This window comes from Mauremys mutica, chromosome 4 (genome assembly GCF_020497125.1).
Source record: "Mauremys mutica isolate MM-2020 ecotype Southern chromosome 4, ASM2049712v1, whole genome shotgun sequence".
In the NCBI taxonomy this organism is placed as follows: Eukaryota; Metazoa; Chordata; order Testudines; family Geoemydidae; genus Mauremys; species Mauremys mutica.
Window position 1 is genome coordinate 12,168,081 of NC_059075.1, and position 14,393 is coordinate 12,182,473.

General features: G+C 43.0%; 1 protein-coding gene across 6 annotated transcripts in view; it reads left to right on the forward strand.

Moving 5' to 3' along the window:
• ARID4A (AT-rich interaction domain 4A) overlaps positions 1 to 13,982 on the forward strand; it is a 66,613-nt gene extending 52,631 nt beyond the window's left edge. For 4 of the 6 annotated variants that reach the window (XM_045015553.1, XM_045015552.1, XM_045015551.1 and 1 more), the window contains exons 20-26: positions 9 to 71; positions 1,022 to 2,155; positions 2,361 to 2,465; positions 4,230 to 4,442; positions 10,964 to 11,110; positions 12,043 to 12,142; positions 12,413 to 13,982. In XM_045015553.1, the coding sequence (XP_044871488.1) occupies positions 9 to 71; positions 1,022 to 2,155; positions 2,361 to 2,465; positions 4,230 to 4,442; positions 10,964 to 11,110; positions 12,043 to 12,142; positions 12,413 to 12,575 (1,925 nt within the window). In that variant the 3' untranslated portion in view covers positions 12,576 to 13,982. The remainder of the gene's footprint in view (positions 1 to 8; positions 72 to 1,021; positions 2,156 to 2,360; positions 2,466 to 4,229; positions 4,443 to 10,963; positions 11,111 to 12,042; positions 12,143 to 12,412) is intronic. The other 2 variants (XM_045015554.1, XM_045015557.1) reach the window with 1 other exon arrangement.
• The last annotated feature ends 411 nt before the right edge of the window (positions 13,983 to 14,393 follow it).

Below are 14,393 nucleotides of genomic sequence, written 5' to 3' on the forward strand. Positions count from 1 at the left end.
ATTTTTAGGAACACCTCGCAGGCAGACGAGACGTAGCTCAGGAATGTTTGATTCTGATAGAGGATCAAACGGTGAGTGATCTCTGTCCTGTGTTTTTTATTTTCATTCCTTTTTGAAAAAGCGATTAAAACCCCCTTTTTTCCCTGCGAATTTTAATGCTGTTGAAAGAACTAAATTGACACCAGTGGAGGAAAAAAAAATCTCTCTTTCCTCCCCAAGCAATTAGGGAAGGGGCAGCTACCCCATGTTCTCACATCAGTCTGCTTCAGTCCTAATCCAGAGATAAAATTGTGGCCATTACTATGGTCACTCAGTCTTCTAATGTCACAGCTCATGCATCCATCAGGGATGCTAGTTAAGTACAAATGGTGACAGTGTTGTTTGATGATAAGAACCCTTGTCTAGTAGGAACTGAATTGAAGCCACCAACTCATTTCATATAGGTCTCTGCACAACTATCAGGCACCATAGTATTACTTGCTATCTATATGGCTTCTGATTGAAACCACTGATTTAGCAATGAAATGGCTGAAACCCCATTATTAGTCTTCTGAGCCATCCGTTCCTTTTTGAGGTGAGGTGACTGGGAAGATTCAAGCTATAAGGAGACTTGTAAAACTATCCTGTCCTCCTGAACTATGATTTATGTGTGGCTTTTTGATTTCTAACCCCCTCCACCACCATCACCACCAAAAAAAAAAAAAAAAAAGTGAACACAAAAAAAAGTTTACACTAGTGCTACCATACTTTCATAGAGATCTAAAGTAACACTCAGAAAAACTGTAGCAAAAATAGGTTGAACAATGCAACACATTTTGGATTTTTTTTTATTTAGTTGTAGTTGATGCAAAACCAAAACTCTTGATTTTTTTTTTCTTTTTTTTTTTTTTTTTTTTCCATAAAGTGATTTTTGGACACTATATCTGTGTGGGTTATTGAATAGTATCTGCATAGCTAATATAAAAAAATTGTGCTTTAACAATGACCTTATGTATTGTTTTTTAATCTTATTTTCTGGCAGATTCTGGTTCATCTGACAGTGAAGCTGATGAGACTTCTGAAAAGAGTATGAATGAAGAATTTTCTGCAGAAATTTCAGATATGGAAAAAAATGAAAAACTAATTGATGAGAAACCTGCTGAAGAAAACCCAAAGATCCCACATGTATTGATGAAAGAAAATGACAGGACTCAAGTGCAGCCTCTAGAAACTTTGAAACTGGAAGTTGAAGAAAGTGAACAAATAGTTCAGATTTTTGGAAACAAAGCTGAACAAGTGGAAGAAATGAAAAAAGAGACTGAAAAATCACCTAAGGGGAAGGGAAGAAGGAGCAAGACAAAAGACCCCTCTTTAGAGAATGTAAAGGTTTTGCCAGAAAGCCAGGAAGAGGGAACAAATGAAACCCTCATAGAATCTGAAAGATCAGAAATTTCTTCCTTAGACAGTAAAGAGTTTTCCACCACTGCTGAAAATGAAACAGACCCTTGTACAAAAGATAAGAAGCTTTTGAAAAGGAAAACGTTGGAACAGACATCACCTGAGAAAAAGGTACGACGAGAGTGTGAGATGGAAGTGCCAAATATTGTGTCTGAGGAGAGGACCAATGAATGTATTGGAATAGAGGAATGTAAAGACTTTCATGATGAAGAGTCACTCAGAACTGAAAATGAGGAAATGCCGTCTTTAGTAGCAGAGTCAGATCAACATGTTCAAGAGCTGACTAATGAAAACTTTGAATGTACATCTGAGGAAAATGAGCACGTTCCATTAAAAGATGAGGATGACGCTATGCCTCAGATTGGACCTGAAACTCTACTTTGCCATGAAGTGGACTTGGATGACTTTGATGAAAAGGAAAAGAGCAGTAGTGAGGATGCAGTGACAGAAAAGCCAGACCCCAACACTTTGACCTCAAATCCATCTGCCTTAACCCCTGCAGTCCAGCCTAACTTCTCTGTGGCCTCCCCCCTTGCTCTTAGTCAGGATGAATCTCGCAGTATAAAAAGTGAAAGCGATGTAACGATTGAAGTGGACAGTGTGGCAGAAGAATCTCAAGAAGGACTCTGTGAAAGCGAGTCTGCTAATGGATTTGAAGCCAGTACCACTTCAAGCAATTGTAGTATAGCAGTACAAGACAGAGATAATGGAGAGAAGGGTATGTGTTTCCCATGTGACAAGCCAATCTCTATTTTGGCAATTCCTGAAACCATTGTAAATCTTTTATTGCTTTGCTAAGGACTATTGGCTCAAAAGTGGCATTTGGCTTCCTCTAATACTAGTTTTCAGTTCAATCTATTTGTTTTAAAAGGGGTATATTGAAGGCAGAAATATTTGAGGCATGTTTTTTTCTTTTCCTTCAGGTCAAAAAAGGCCAAGCGATGGCAATAGTGGGACACTGGCAAAGAAACAAAAGCGTACTCCAAAGCGATCAAGTGCTGTAGCCAAAAATGAAAAGAATGGAACAGGTACATTTGGAAGTGAATGTTTGTACTGTATCACAGCAAGTGTGTAGTAATCCATCCTTTTGATATTTATCACCATTGTACGTGTGTAGGGGTTTCCTTGCCAGGACCTTTAATTAGTGTTGACTGGACCACTAACTATGTATCTAGTAGTATCTGGCAGTCTCATGACAGTCTCATGACTGTTATCGTCATCATTTTCATTAGCAACTATCTTTACAAGGCTGCTGTATGTGAGAAGATACCAATTATTTTACAGTTATCCTGGTTATATATGTTCAGCTCAATTATCATTTTGTCCCTATGCTTGCTGAATAGAAGCACCTCCTTGAAAAGTCATGTCCAAGTGCTTCTAAGGTAAGAAAGATACATTAATTGTAACTTACAAGAAAAAATACATAGAGTGAAATGAGGTAAGTACGATACCTTTTAGAGACAGGACTTTTATGTACGGTTGACATTGTGATCAGATATGTAACCTTTTAAAATCAGCTGCAGAAAGTCTGGATTTAGTCTTATAAGTAAGGATGACCTTAGACAGCTAATGGATTTGAATCAAATAGGTCAACAGAGTCAATGCCAACAATGGCATTGTTAAGATTTTTGTCAAATAAATATTTTGGGTTCCCACAGTAACTGCAACAAATATTGTTCATAGGCTGTTAAATGATGCCTAATATGTGCAGAATGAAGATTTTGGTGGGAACTGTAACTTAAAATTTCCTGAGACTTGTATATTTGAAATGTGAACCTTTATTTTGGCACTATTGTAAGAAGTTTTAAATTGTTTTTATTTTTACAAAATAAATATAACTATACACTGAAGTACAAGATCACACTGCATGTCAATGTGAATATGGTACAGTAGAACCTCAGTTAGGAACATCTCAGGAATGGAGGTTGTTCATAACTCTGAAATGTTGGTAACTAAAAAAATGTTCTGATTATTCTTTCAAAAGTTTACAACTGAACATTGATTTAATAAGCTTTGAAATTTTACTATGAAGAAGAAAAATGCTGCTTTTAACTGTCTTAATTTAAATGAAACAAGCACAGAGACAGTTTCCTTACCTTGTCATATCTTCTTTTTAAACATTCCTTTTGTTGTTTTGTAGTTTACATTTAACACAGTATTGTACTGTATTGGCTTTTTTTGTCTCTGCTGCATGATTGTGTACTTCCTGTTCCAAATGACGTGTGTAGTTGACTGATCAGTTCGTAACTCTGGTGTTTGTAACTCTGAGGTTCTTCTGTATCAGAGATGCATACTCTACTGAAATGATCATACATTGTTCACATCTATAAGTAATTAGTGCACCTGCACTCTGAAAAATGACTCTAGGGCCTTGTCTACTCTGAAATAACTAAATGTATTTTTAAGTCACACCTGCTTTTTTGACAGCAAACACACTTATTTTGGACTTATAATGTCTGTATTATTTTTGTAGGTAAAAAATGTACTTTGGCAGGGGCTGACTCAGCCCCTAACTGCTCCCTCCATTGGGGTTAGAGGGAGCACTGGCACACCTGAAGAATCAGCTCATCGTAATGTACCTAACAAAATTAGAAAATTTTAAATGGGTTTGTCAGTAATCTGAAACAATTTGGAATCCACAAAGGGAGCAGGGTCTTTTGAGTAAGGAAACACAATTTTACTGTTCACTTTTCTGACCATAACCACAGTTTATGTAACCTAGATTGTAGGGTTAGAAGAATACTAAAATTATAGGTCTATCTTCTAATCAAAATTAATTTGTGTTATTACAGGACAAAGCAGTGATAGTGAAGATCTTCCTGTCATGGACAGTTCAAGTAAATGTACTCCAGTAAAACACATAAATGTGTCCAAACCACAGAAGCTTGCGCGATCCCCTGCAAGAGTAATTTCCCCTCACATCAAAGATGGAGAAAAGGATAAACATAGAGAGAAACATCACCACAGTGCTCCCCCTAGAGTGTATAAATGGAGTTTCCAACTCAGTAAGAATTTTTTAAAGTGTGTTAAATATTTAAATCAGAGTTCAAAATTATATTAGTACAGTATCCAGAACTTGCTATGTTCAGTTCCAAAAAGGCACTTGGCATGAATGCTCATTATCATTGTAAAGCCAGGTTTATTGGTATAATGTATTTATTTATGTGCTTCACTTTCACACTATAAAAGTCCTTTTAAAAATGGTATTATTTAAATTATCATTATACTTCCCCACACACACACACTTAATTTCCGGCATACATTTAGCAGTTTATTACTTCAAGAATATCTAGACTGTGAAACTAGTATTTTATATCATTTGAAAATATCTGGAATCTGAGTTCTCAGATGGCATAATCCAGGCATTCATCTCTAATTCTAGAATTTACTGGATTATTGGCTGCAAAAATTCAGGTTGGGATTGAAGAATTGAGTTAGAAGAGCAAGATGACTAACGAAAATTATTATGTAGGGGGAGGATGGAGGAGTTCTTTTGTTTTTTGTTTTTAAGTTCCAAGATATGGTAACCTAAAACTCTGGGGGTCTGAGACAAATATTTTAGAACCAATAATCTTTTTCCCCACAACCATTAGTGGAGGACTAGTGATCATGTAAATATAGTATAATATATAAGTATGTCGTAGCTGTCTGTTCTTCGAGTGATTGCTCATGTGCATTCCACAATAGGTGTGCAAACTCACCACGTGCACCGGTACCGGAAGTTTTCCCTTAGCAGTAGTCATATGGGAACACCTGTAGTGACCCCTGAAGTGTGCGCTCTCACCACCCTCAGTTCCTTCTTGCTGCCAGTGAAGGTGCTTCGGAACTGTTCTGCTCCAGCTCTGCTGTAGCTTTCCCTCTTTGGACTTTGTTAGTTCGTAGTTAGTAGTACCTGTAGTTATTTTAAAAAAAAAGTTAGAACTAGTTAGGTGCGCCTGGGTCGGGGCATGCCCCGGGCTTTAAGTCATGCAACACTTGCAAATGGCCTATGCCTGTCAGTGATCCGCACGTGGACTTTTTCTGCTCATGTGCATTCCACAATGGGAAACCCATCTCAGCGACTGCTGCAAAATTTGCAGATCCTTCAAACCTTGGACCAAGAAGGAGCTGGACATACGGCTCCAAGCCATTTTGATGGAGTTGGCCCTAACCCCGACACCGCTTCACCACTCGAGTTGGCACCGTAGCATCAGTGTGCAGTGATGCATCAGTGCCCTCCACCAGTCAGCACCGCTCTCCATCCATGGGACAGTCTAAAAAGGCAAAGAAAAGGTCTTCTCCACCAAGGCACCGGAGCAAGGGCAGTTCTCAGTCCCCATCGCCTCTGACTCAAGTCAAATGGAGTAGCCTGACCCACTCCGAGCCGACTTCCCCGGATGCCAGTGGCCACATTTGGGTGCCCTCCACACCGGAGGCTCTGCGGGCGGGTCGAGACGTCTCTACCAGTACTGGCCGCACTGCTGTCAACTGCTCCCCGGTCCAGAGGCAAGCTGTTGCTCAGACCTCTGCAGTTACTGCCTGGACGGTACCACTCATGGTCGAGGGAAGGTTCATGATGCCGTTCTCTGCACAGCTATCACCCTGTGCGCAGTGCACGCCGGTCTCCGTCAACCCCCACCAGGATGTCTGGCTGGGTGCTGAGCAGCAGGTTTTCCAGGCACCACTCTGCCTCGGAGGAATGTAGACCTCGTGATGAGAGCATGCCCCACCAAGACCGGAACAGATGGCACCGGAGATGGTTATCTCTGAGAAGCTACCGTAGCCCCTCGCGGTATGGATGTTGATGCTGCTCCTGCTCTTTGTCCTGTTTGAGGTACCTGCCATGGTACTGCCCCTGCAGCCCCAGGCATCGCTCGCCAGCACCCCGCCATCGCGGATCCATCTGTCGGAGCTGGTCACAGAACAGCCGCTATAGATGGTACTCCCACTCCTCCACAGCGGAATCACGGTCTCATGTTCGGCACCGCTCCCAATGCCATCACTCATCCCTGTCCCTGGATAGCGGTCGATCGTATGCCAGCCCAGCCTCCCTTCAAAGTCAACAGTTGGTGGGCCAGGCGAGTCAGGCAGGACAGTCTGCTCCAATGGTGCCACAGCTTGTGCAGCGCCATGGTACCAGTGGGCCTCGATGCAGTCCCTGGTGGTGGCTTGCTCAGTGGCCAGAGCCTCGGAAAGACCATCGGCCTCTCTCTCTCAGCCTTCCAGGAAAGGGTCAGCGGAGCTCTCGTCTCCGGTCCCGCACTCAGAAGGGGACCAAGTGGTAGGACCTGCACCACCAGTGGGGACGCAGAGCACCACACCACCATTCTCATCCTCCCCCCATGAGGCGATCATGGCCCCTCCTCTTCCAAACCCACAGGAGGACACGAAAGCCCACTAGGAACTGTTGAAAAGAGTGGCATCAAGCCTTAACCTACAAGCTGAGGAGGTGGAGGAACCCTCGGACTCCCTCTTCAATGTCCTCTCAGCTTTGGCACTGGGCAGGGTGGCTCTCCCACTCCATGAAGAGGTGGCAAAGATCTCAAACGCCCTGTGGCAAACCCTGGCCTCCTTGCCCCCCATCTCTAAGAGGGTAGAATGGAAGTATTTTGTGCCCACCAAGGGGCACAAATAAATGTATACTCACCCCACCCCCAACTCTCTAGTGTAGTGTAGGCGGTCAACCATAGGGAGCGTCAAGGTCAACCCGCTCCTACTCCTAAAAGTAAGGACTCGAGGAGACTAGATCTATTTGGTAGAAAGATTTACTCGTACTCAAGCTTCCAACTGAGGATGGCAAGCTACCAAGCCCTGCTAGGCAGATATGACTTCAATTTGTTGGGTCTCAGTGCCCAAATTTGTGGACTCCCTCCAGGAGCGTGATAAAAAGGAGTTTGCTCTGGTGGAGGAGGGTATGGCTGCCGCCAGGGCAGCCCTTCAGGCAGTCCCAGACACTGCAGATGCGGCTGCATGGTCTGTGTCCTCCGTGGTGTCCATGAAGAGAGCGTCAGGGCTCCTGCTGTCTGGATTGTCCAGTGAGGCACAGAACTCCTTGCAGAACCTTGCGTTCAATGGCAAGGCCCTGTTTGCGGAACAAACCGGCGTGAAGTTACATGGTCTGTATTTTCCTCCCGGAGTGGTCACGGCTGACCTCGGACTGATGGGTCCTCAACACAGTCTCCTGGGGCTATATCCTCCAGTTTCTTTTTATCCCACCCACCATCCCTGCCCATCCCTCTTCAGGGACCCTTCTCACGAGTGCTTACTCAAGCAGGAGGTGAGACGGCTTCTTTGCTTTGAAGCGGTGGAGGTGGTGCTGGTGGAGTTCAGATACAAGGGGTACTACTCCCACTATTTCCTTATCCCGAAGGCCAAAGGAGGGCTCAGGCCCATCCTGGATTTGCAAGGCATGAACCAGTACATGGTAAAGCTCAAGTTTCGCATGGTCTCTCTGGCCTCCATCATTCCCTCCCTGGATCCCGGAGACTGGTACGCCGCCCTCGATCTGCAGGACGCGTACTTCCACATTCATATATTCGGGGGCCACAGGCATTTCCTCTGTTTCACGGTAGGGCAGGAATACTACTAGTTCACTGTCCTCCCGTTTGGTCTATCGACGGCTCCCAGAGTCTTCACAAAGTGTATGTCTGTGGTAGCGGTCTACCTCAAGTGTCAGGAGGGTCCAGATCTTCCCTACCTCAATGACTGGCTGATCAAGGGCAGCTGCAGGTCACAGGTACAGGATCACGTAACACTCCTCTTGTCCACATGCACCACACTGGGGCTGCTGGTAAACAACACCAAGTCCACATTGGTACCGGTGCAAAGCATAGAGTACCTTGGGGCGATTCTGGATGCGACGTTGGCCAGAGCCTCCCTCCCACCGGACAGATTCTAAACCCTAAGGGAGCTCATCAGCGTGGTCATGAGGTTCCCCGTGACGACCACCAGAGCGTGCCTCCAACTCCTGGGTCATATGTTGGCGTGCATGTACGTGGTTCATCACACCAGGCTCAGGATGCGGCCCCTTCAGCTCTGTTTGGCCTCAGTATTCTCCCAGTCCAGAGACAGGATGGACAAAGTAGAACCTGTGTTAGCCTCCCTACGTTGGTGGTCCTCCCCAGGGAACATGCTCCAAGGAGTCCTGTTCAGGGGCCGATCCCTGACAGTGGAGTTGATGTCCGATGTGTCGGACCTGGGATGGGAAGCCCATGTGGAAAACCTTCAGACCCAAGATCTGTGGTCCGCACAGGACCTAGCCCTGCAAATAAATGTCAAGGAGCTCAGGGCGGGCCGTCTAGCCTGCGTGGTCTTTCGCTCGTGCCTAGCGGGCAGAGTGGTCAGGGTTCTCACGGACAACATGGCCTCGATGATCTACATCAACAGGCAAGGCGGGATCTGCTCCTCAGCCCTCTGCCAGGAAGCCCTCAGGCTGTGGGACTTCTGCATAGCCCACAATATTTCCTTGGAAGCCCACCACTTACCGGACATCCAAAACTCTCGGACGGATTGGCTGAGCCAGGACTTCTCCTCTTAGCTCGAATGGTCGCTGCAGCCAGAGATGGTGCACAGGATTTTCCAAATGTGGAGCACTCCCCAAGTGGACCTGTTTGTGACCCGGCAGAACCACCAGTGTCCCCGCTTCTGCTCCAGGGGAGGGTTAGACATGGGCACGATCTCCGACACCTTCCTTCTGCCCTGATCGGGTCAGCTCTTCTATGCCTTTCCACTGATTCCACTGATCAGCAAGGTCTTGGAAAAGATAAAGACGGACAGGGCCCAAGTCCTTCTGATCGCCCAGGCAGCATTGGTACGGGACTCTCATGAGCTTGGCATTCATCCTATCGTGGCCGTTGTCAACCTGCCCAGATCTGCTCTCCCAGGACCAAGGTCGCCTCCTCCACCCCAACCTAGCAGCCCTCCACCTCACGGCATGGCTGTTCAGCATTTAGGCCGGGAAGAGAGGACTTGCTCGAAAGGGGTTCAGCGCGTCCTCCTGGAGAACAGGAGGTCCTCCAAGCATTAGGCCTGCCTGGTGAAATGGTCTTGGTTTTCCCACTGGGCCGCTGATCAGGGCGTCTCGCCAGTGGCTGCTCTGATCCAGCTTATACTAGACTACCTCCTTCACCTTAGAGCCCAGGGCCTAGCGCCCTCGTCCGTCAAGGTGCACCTGGCAGCCATATCGGCCTTTCGCCCGCCAGTGCAGGGCCACACGATATTCTCTCGTGCCATAACCGGTTGATTCCTTAAGGGTTTGTATTGCCTTGTTCCATATGTTAGACCCCCAGTCCACCAGTGGGACCTGAACTTAGTGCTGGCCAGACTAACTGGACCTCCATTTGAGCTGCTAGCTACACGTTCCTGGTCACACCTCTCATGGAAAGTAGCCTTTCTGGTGGCGATCAGGTCCGCTAGACGGGTCTCAGAGCTCCGGGCCCTGACCTTTGAACCCCCATACATGGTGTTCCATAAAGACACGGTCCAGCTCCGCCCACACCCTTCGTTCCTCCCTAAGGTGGTCTCTGCCTATCATATGGGCCAAGACATTTTCCTGCCGGTCCTCTCCAAAACACCGTGCATCCAGTGAGGAGCGCTGCTTCCACATGCTGGATGTGAGACAGGCTCTGGCTTTTTACGTGCAATGTACAAAACCGTTCAGGAAGTCTTCGCAACTATTCATCACCATGGCCGAATGCATGAAAGGTCGGCTGATCTCCATTCAGCGGCTTTCCAACTGGATCACTTTGTGTATCCATACTTGTTCCGACCTGGCGGGAGTTCTCCCGCTGCCAATTGTGAGGGCCCATGTCCCTATTTGGGACATCTGTAGGGCTGCCACTTGATCATCTGTCCACGCGTTCACCTTGCATTATGCGATCATCTCCCAAACCAGGGAGGACGCCAGGTTCGTCAGGGCAGTGCTCAACCCTGAGTGTCTGTGAACTCCTACCCACCTATTGTGGAATACACATGAGAAATCACTCGAAGAAGAAAAGATGACAGTTACCTTTTCCATAACTGGTGTTCTTTGAGATGTGTTGCTCATGTCCATTCCACATCCCACCCTCCTTTCCCTCTGTTGGAGTTGTCTGGCAAGAAGGAACTGAGGGTGGGGGGGGGAGTGCACAGTGCCCCTTATACCGCACCGTAGTGGTGACACTCCAGGGCTTGCTAGGGGCGCTCCCCTACGGGTACTGCTAAGGGAAAAACTTCCGGCACTGGTGCACGAGGCGAGCACACACACCTATTGTGGAATGGACATGAGCTACACATCTCGAAGAACGCCAGTTATGGAAAAGGTAACTGTCTTCTTTATAAGGAGCACAATTCTTGCTAATCTACCATAATTAAAACACCTTGGATTAAATGGAATTTAATAAGAAACTTTGTATTTTGATAGCCAAAACCCACATTTTTTTCCATCTGTATTGGATGTAACCCTACTTAGTATAGCATTGTGGAAGTGCATTATTGTTTTGCATGTGATGTTGCAGTTATCGTTTCTTAAAATCACCATAGTAAAGTAACTTTTTCCCCCACTCTTAAGATGAACTAGACAACATGAACAGCACTGAGAGAATCTCCTTTCTACAAGAAAAACTACAGGAAATCCGAAAATATTACATGTCCCTGAAGTCAGAAGTAGCAACAATAGACAGAAGAAGAAAACGATTAAAAAAGAAAGACAGAGAAGGTAACTTTCCAGTTTGCTTTACACTCAGACCTCCCTCTCATGAGATGAGAAGAGATATCTGTTTTAAACATGCAGACCCCAAAACAATACATTTAATTGACAACATTTTCTGCAGCTGTTATTTTAACTTTTTTGAAATACAGTTACTATACGAAGTTTAACTTGTCTTCTATCCATACAGGATAAAATTAGAATCCACAGCATGGTTTGCTTTTCAAAATTTGTACATATAATAAATTAAAATCTTTGAATATATAAAATTACACTTTACGAAGGCCAGGTCCTTGTCTTTTTAATGTACCCTGGATCTGGGTTTTCACAAGTAGCATAACAGATTGTCTTGTCCCTTAATGATTTAAGGCACAGAAATTATAAGGTTAGCTATCCAGCGTATGTGAACAGACAAGAAAAGTAATTGGCAAAAATAATCTGGACCAGTTTCATAAAGCTTTTTGTAGTAAAAGTAAATCTTATTTTTAATCCAGTAATATTTACTCTTCTCCACGGTATCTGAGCACAGTATAGAAACACACAGAAACTAGAGTAGTTCTCTAAAACATTAAGGCTTTGAACTTACTAGTCCACACATGACGAATCCACTTGTATTTTTTTATAACAGGACTTTGAGAGGTCTTTCTGTACTGCTACTTTTCCTCCATGACTATTTTAAATAAATAAATAAATGAAGGTAATACTCATTAAAATGAGCAACTAGTAAGGACACTACATTGAGCCAGGGATAATGGGTGCAGGTATGATGTAAGTTTCTACACACAACTCTGTCGACGTACCTCAAACCTGACAGGCCTCACTTGGGATCTATCAAGTTGTTTTGTGTGTGTACAGACACTAGATCTGATACCTAAGCGAGCCTCCAGTGTGAAGGATAATTTTACCGTCTGGTGCTAATGTCCTGCTTTATGTATTTACAGTGTCTCATACAGGAGCATCCATGTCATCTGCTTCATCAGACACTGGGATGAGTCCGTCATCATCTTCTCCTCCCCAGAATGTGCTTGCTGTAGAATGCAGGTGATACATATTTCTCTGCCTTGTCAGTAGTTTGCTGCCATGGACATAAATCCTGAAATATAACCACAAAAAGCACTCAACTGGTTTGACATTGCCAAGTACATTCTGTACACTCTTCCACTGCTGGACTGTATCTTTTTCTTCCCTCCTGGTTTATTTTATTTTATTTTAATTTTTACTGTTGAGAAATTAAGCTCATTGGTAACTGAAGGTTTGTAGGCACCGTCTGACATGTTTGTCATCGTGTTTATTGTTTTTTTGTTAATACAGAGAAAGGGCACTTATCAGATTTGAAAAATTATGTCCAATGAAGCATTCAGGTGTTCTAGGAAATCATAGAAAAGCAAGTGCATCAAACAGACATCAGAATATTATCAAACAGAATCAAGTTACTGCTGCACTTTCACCCAGCTTGTATGCTAACCCTTGGTGAGTAGTTCCTCTTTGTGGAAGCACTTGCTATACAGAGCTGCCAAAGTATGTGTTCAGCAATGTGCCCAGTTTTAAAGATGTAAATGGGACAAAATAAATTGTGAAAGGAAGTGTAGTTGACTGAAAACTACAGTTGTAATAAGTCTTCCACTTTTTATAGGATTTTTGAGCACACAATTATGCAAATATTTTAATGTTTATTAATGTTTACAGTGGAATTGTGAATAGGTTTTCAGTGGACTATCTTATCCCTTGACAAAAATATTTTGTCTTTTTTCTATGTAATTTCAGAGTTTTTATTTTGTTACAAAAAGACGAAAAATGAAATATATAACAACAATGAAGTTATTTAACAAGATTTCTAAAGCTGAATTTTTTTGTGTAAAATAAGGTATCTTGCAACTTGTTAAATATATTTATTCAGACATTGGATGTTGTATTTTTATGTATTTTTTAAAATATTAATAAAATTGGAAAAAAAATTCTAGGTTAGTTCACTCTTTTGAAAAAACATACCTATCAGTTGTAGCTCTTACAGGAGGTTTTATTCAGTAGCCATGCCTGTATGTGCAGTGGGTCTGTTTATTCTTCCACAATGTAGAACTGTAATCGGGCATCTGGATTAAACTATAACCTTGTTTGGAAACTTTGGCAGTCCTAGTACTTATATTGTTTTGAGGAACAAATTTTATTGGGTTGCCCTTAAGATGCTTTGTCACAGTTTTTATGTTTGCTATACTGCCGAATGAATTTATATCTCCCAAAGTTGAGATGCAACAATAAAGTAAAGCAACTGTGTATACTTTGTCTGTGGATTGTCCCACGGGCTGATGCAGTTTGTAAATAACTCTTCCAAAACCATGTATTTAAAACAGTTCGCATATACATTATGTATAAAAGTGATTTTTTAATCAATTTTTTATTCATGTTTGTACATTGAAAGGGGTTTTAACCTCTCTTTCTGTGTTTAAAATGCTGTAGAGTAATAACATAGATGCTCTAGACTGTATATCAGGATATTATGGTTCACACAGCAGAAAGTCAGAGCGAAACACTAGTGATGGGGGTAGCATTACTAAAATTGATGTTTCTTGAAACTTCATTTTACCACATTTGTCAACTTGTGATTCCAATTCCTTCCATTTTCGCAGAGAATTAAAGAAAAGTACTCTTGTAAAATGCACTTTTCCGTCTTTTCTTAAGCAAAGCATAACTATTTCAATGTAAGATAAAATGGAGTTCATTAGAGAGCATTAATAAAGGCCATGTTTTAAACATAGGCTTTATATTTTTTTATTTAAATGATTGTTCTTGTAAATCTGACATCTAAACAATAGAAAAATCAAACTTTGTTAAGTGTTGTAAAAAATGTTCAGAGCTAACTTTCACTGTTAATTTTATATTAACTATGAATAATAAATAAAAATAATACTCATTTATTAAGGAAAATAACACGGGTCACATATTTTCTCAAATTAACTTCCATGCTTAATATTTGCAGAAGTAAATCTTAACTGTTGAGTGTAAATAATTCCATGTATTGCTCTTGGATGAGTTTACGTCTTGTGAAAATATTTAGCCTGTGTCTAAATACTACAACCATTTCTCTAGAACAGCTAGAAAGATTTTGATGTAAATCACCATTTCAAATGTTGCAATGGATGAGCCTCTAACGCTCTGTACCTGTAGCATAATTGTTCAAAATGAACAACTCGACTGCTTCCCCTTCACCTTTGACTGGTTAATATATGGCCGGGAACCTGTGAAAAGGTGGGTAAGGCAGCCATTCAATTCTTGAATATTAATTAGGAATTTGGTT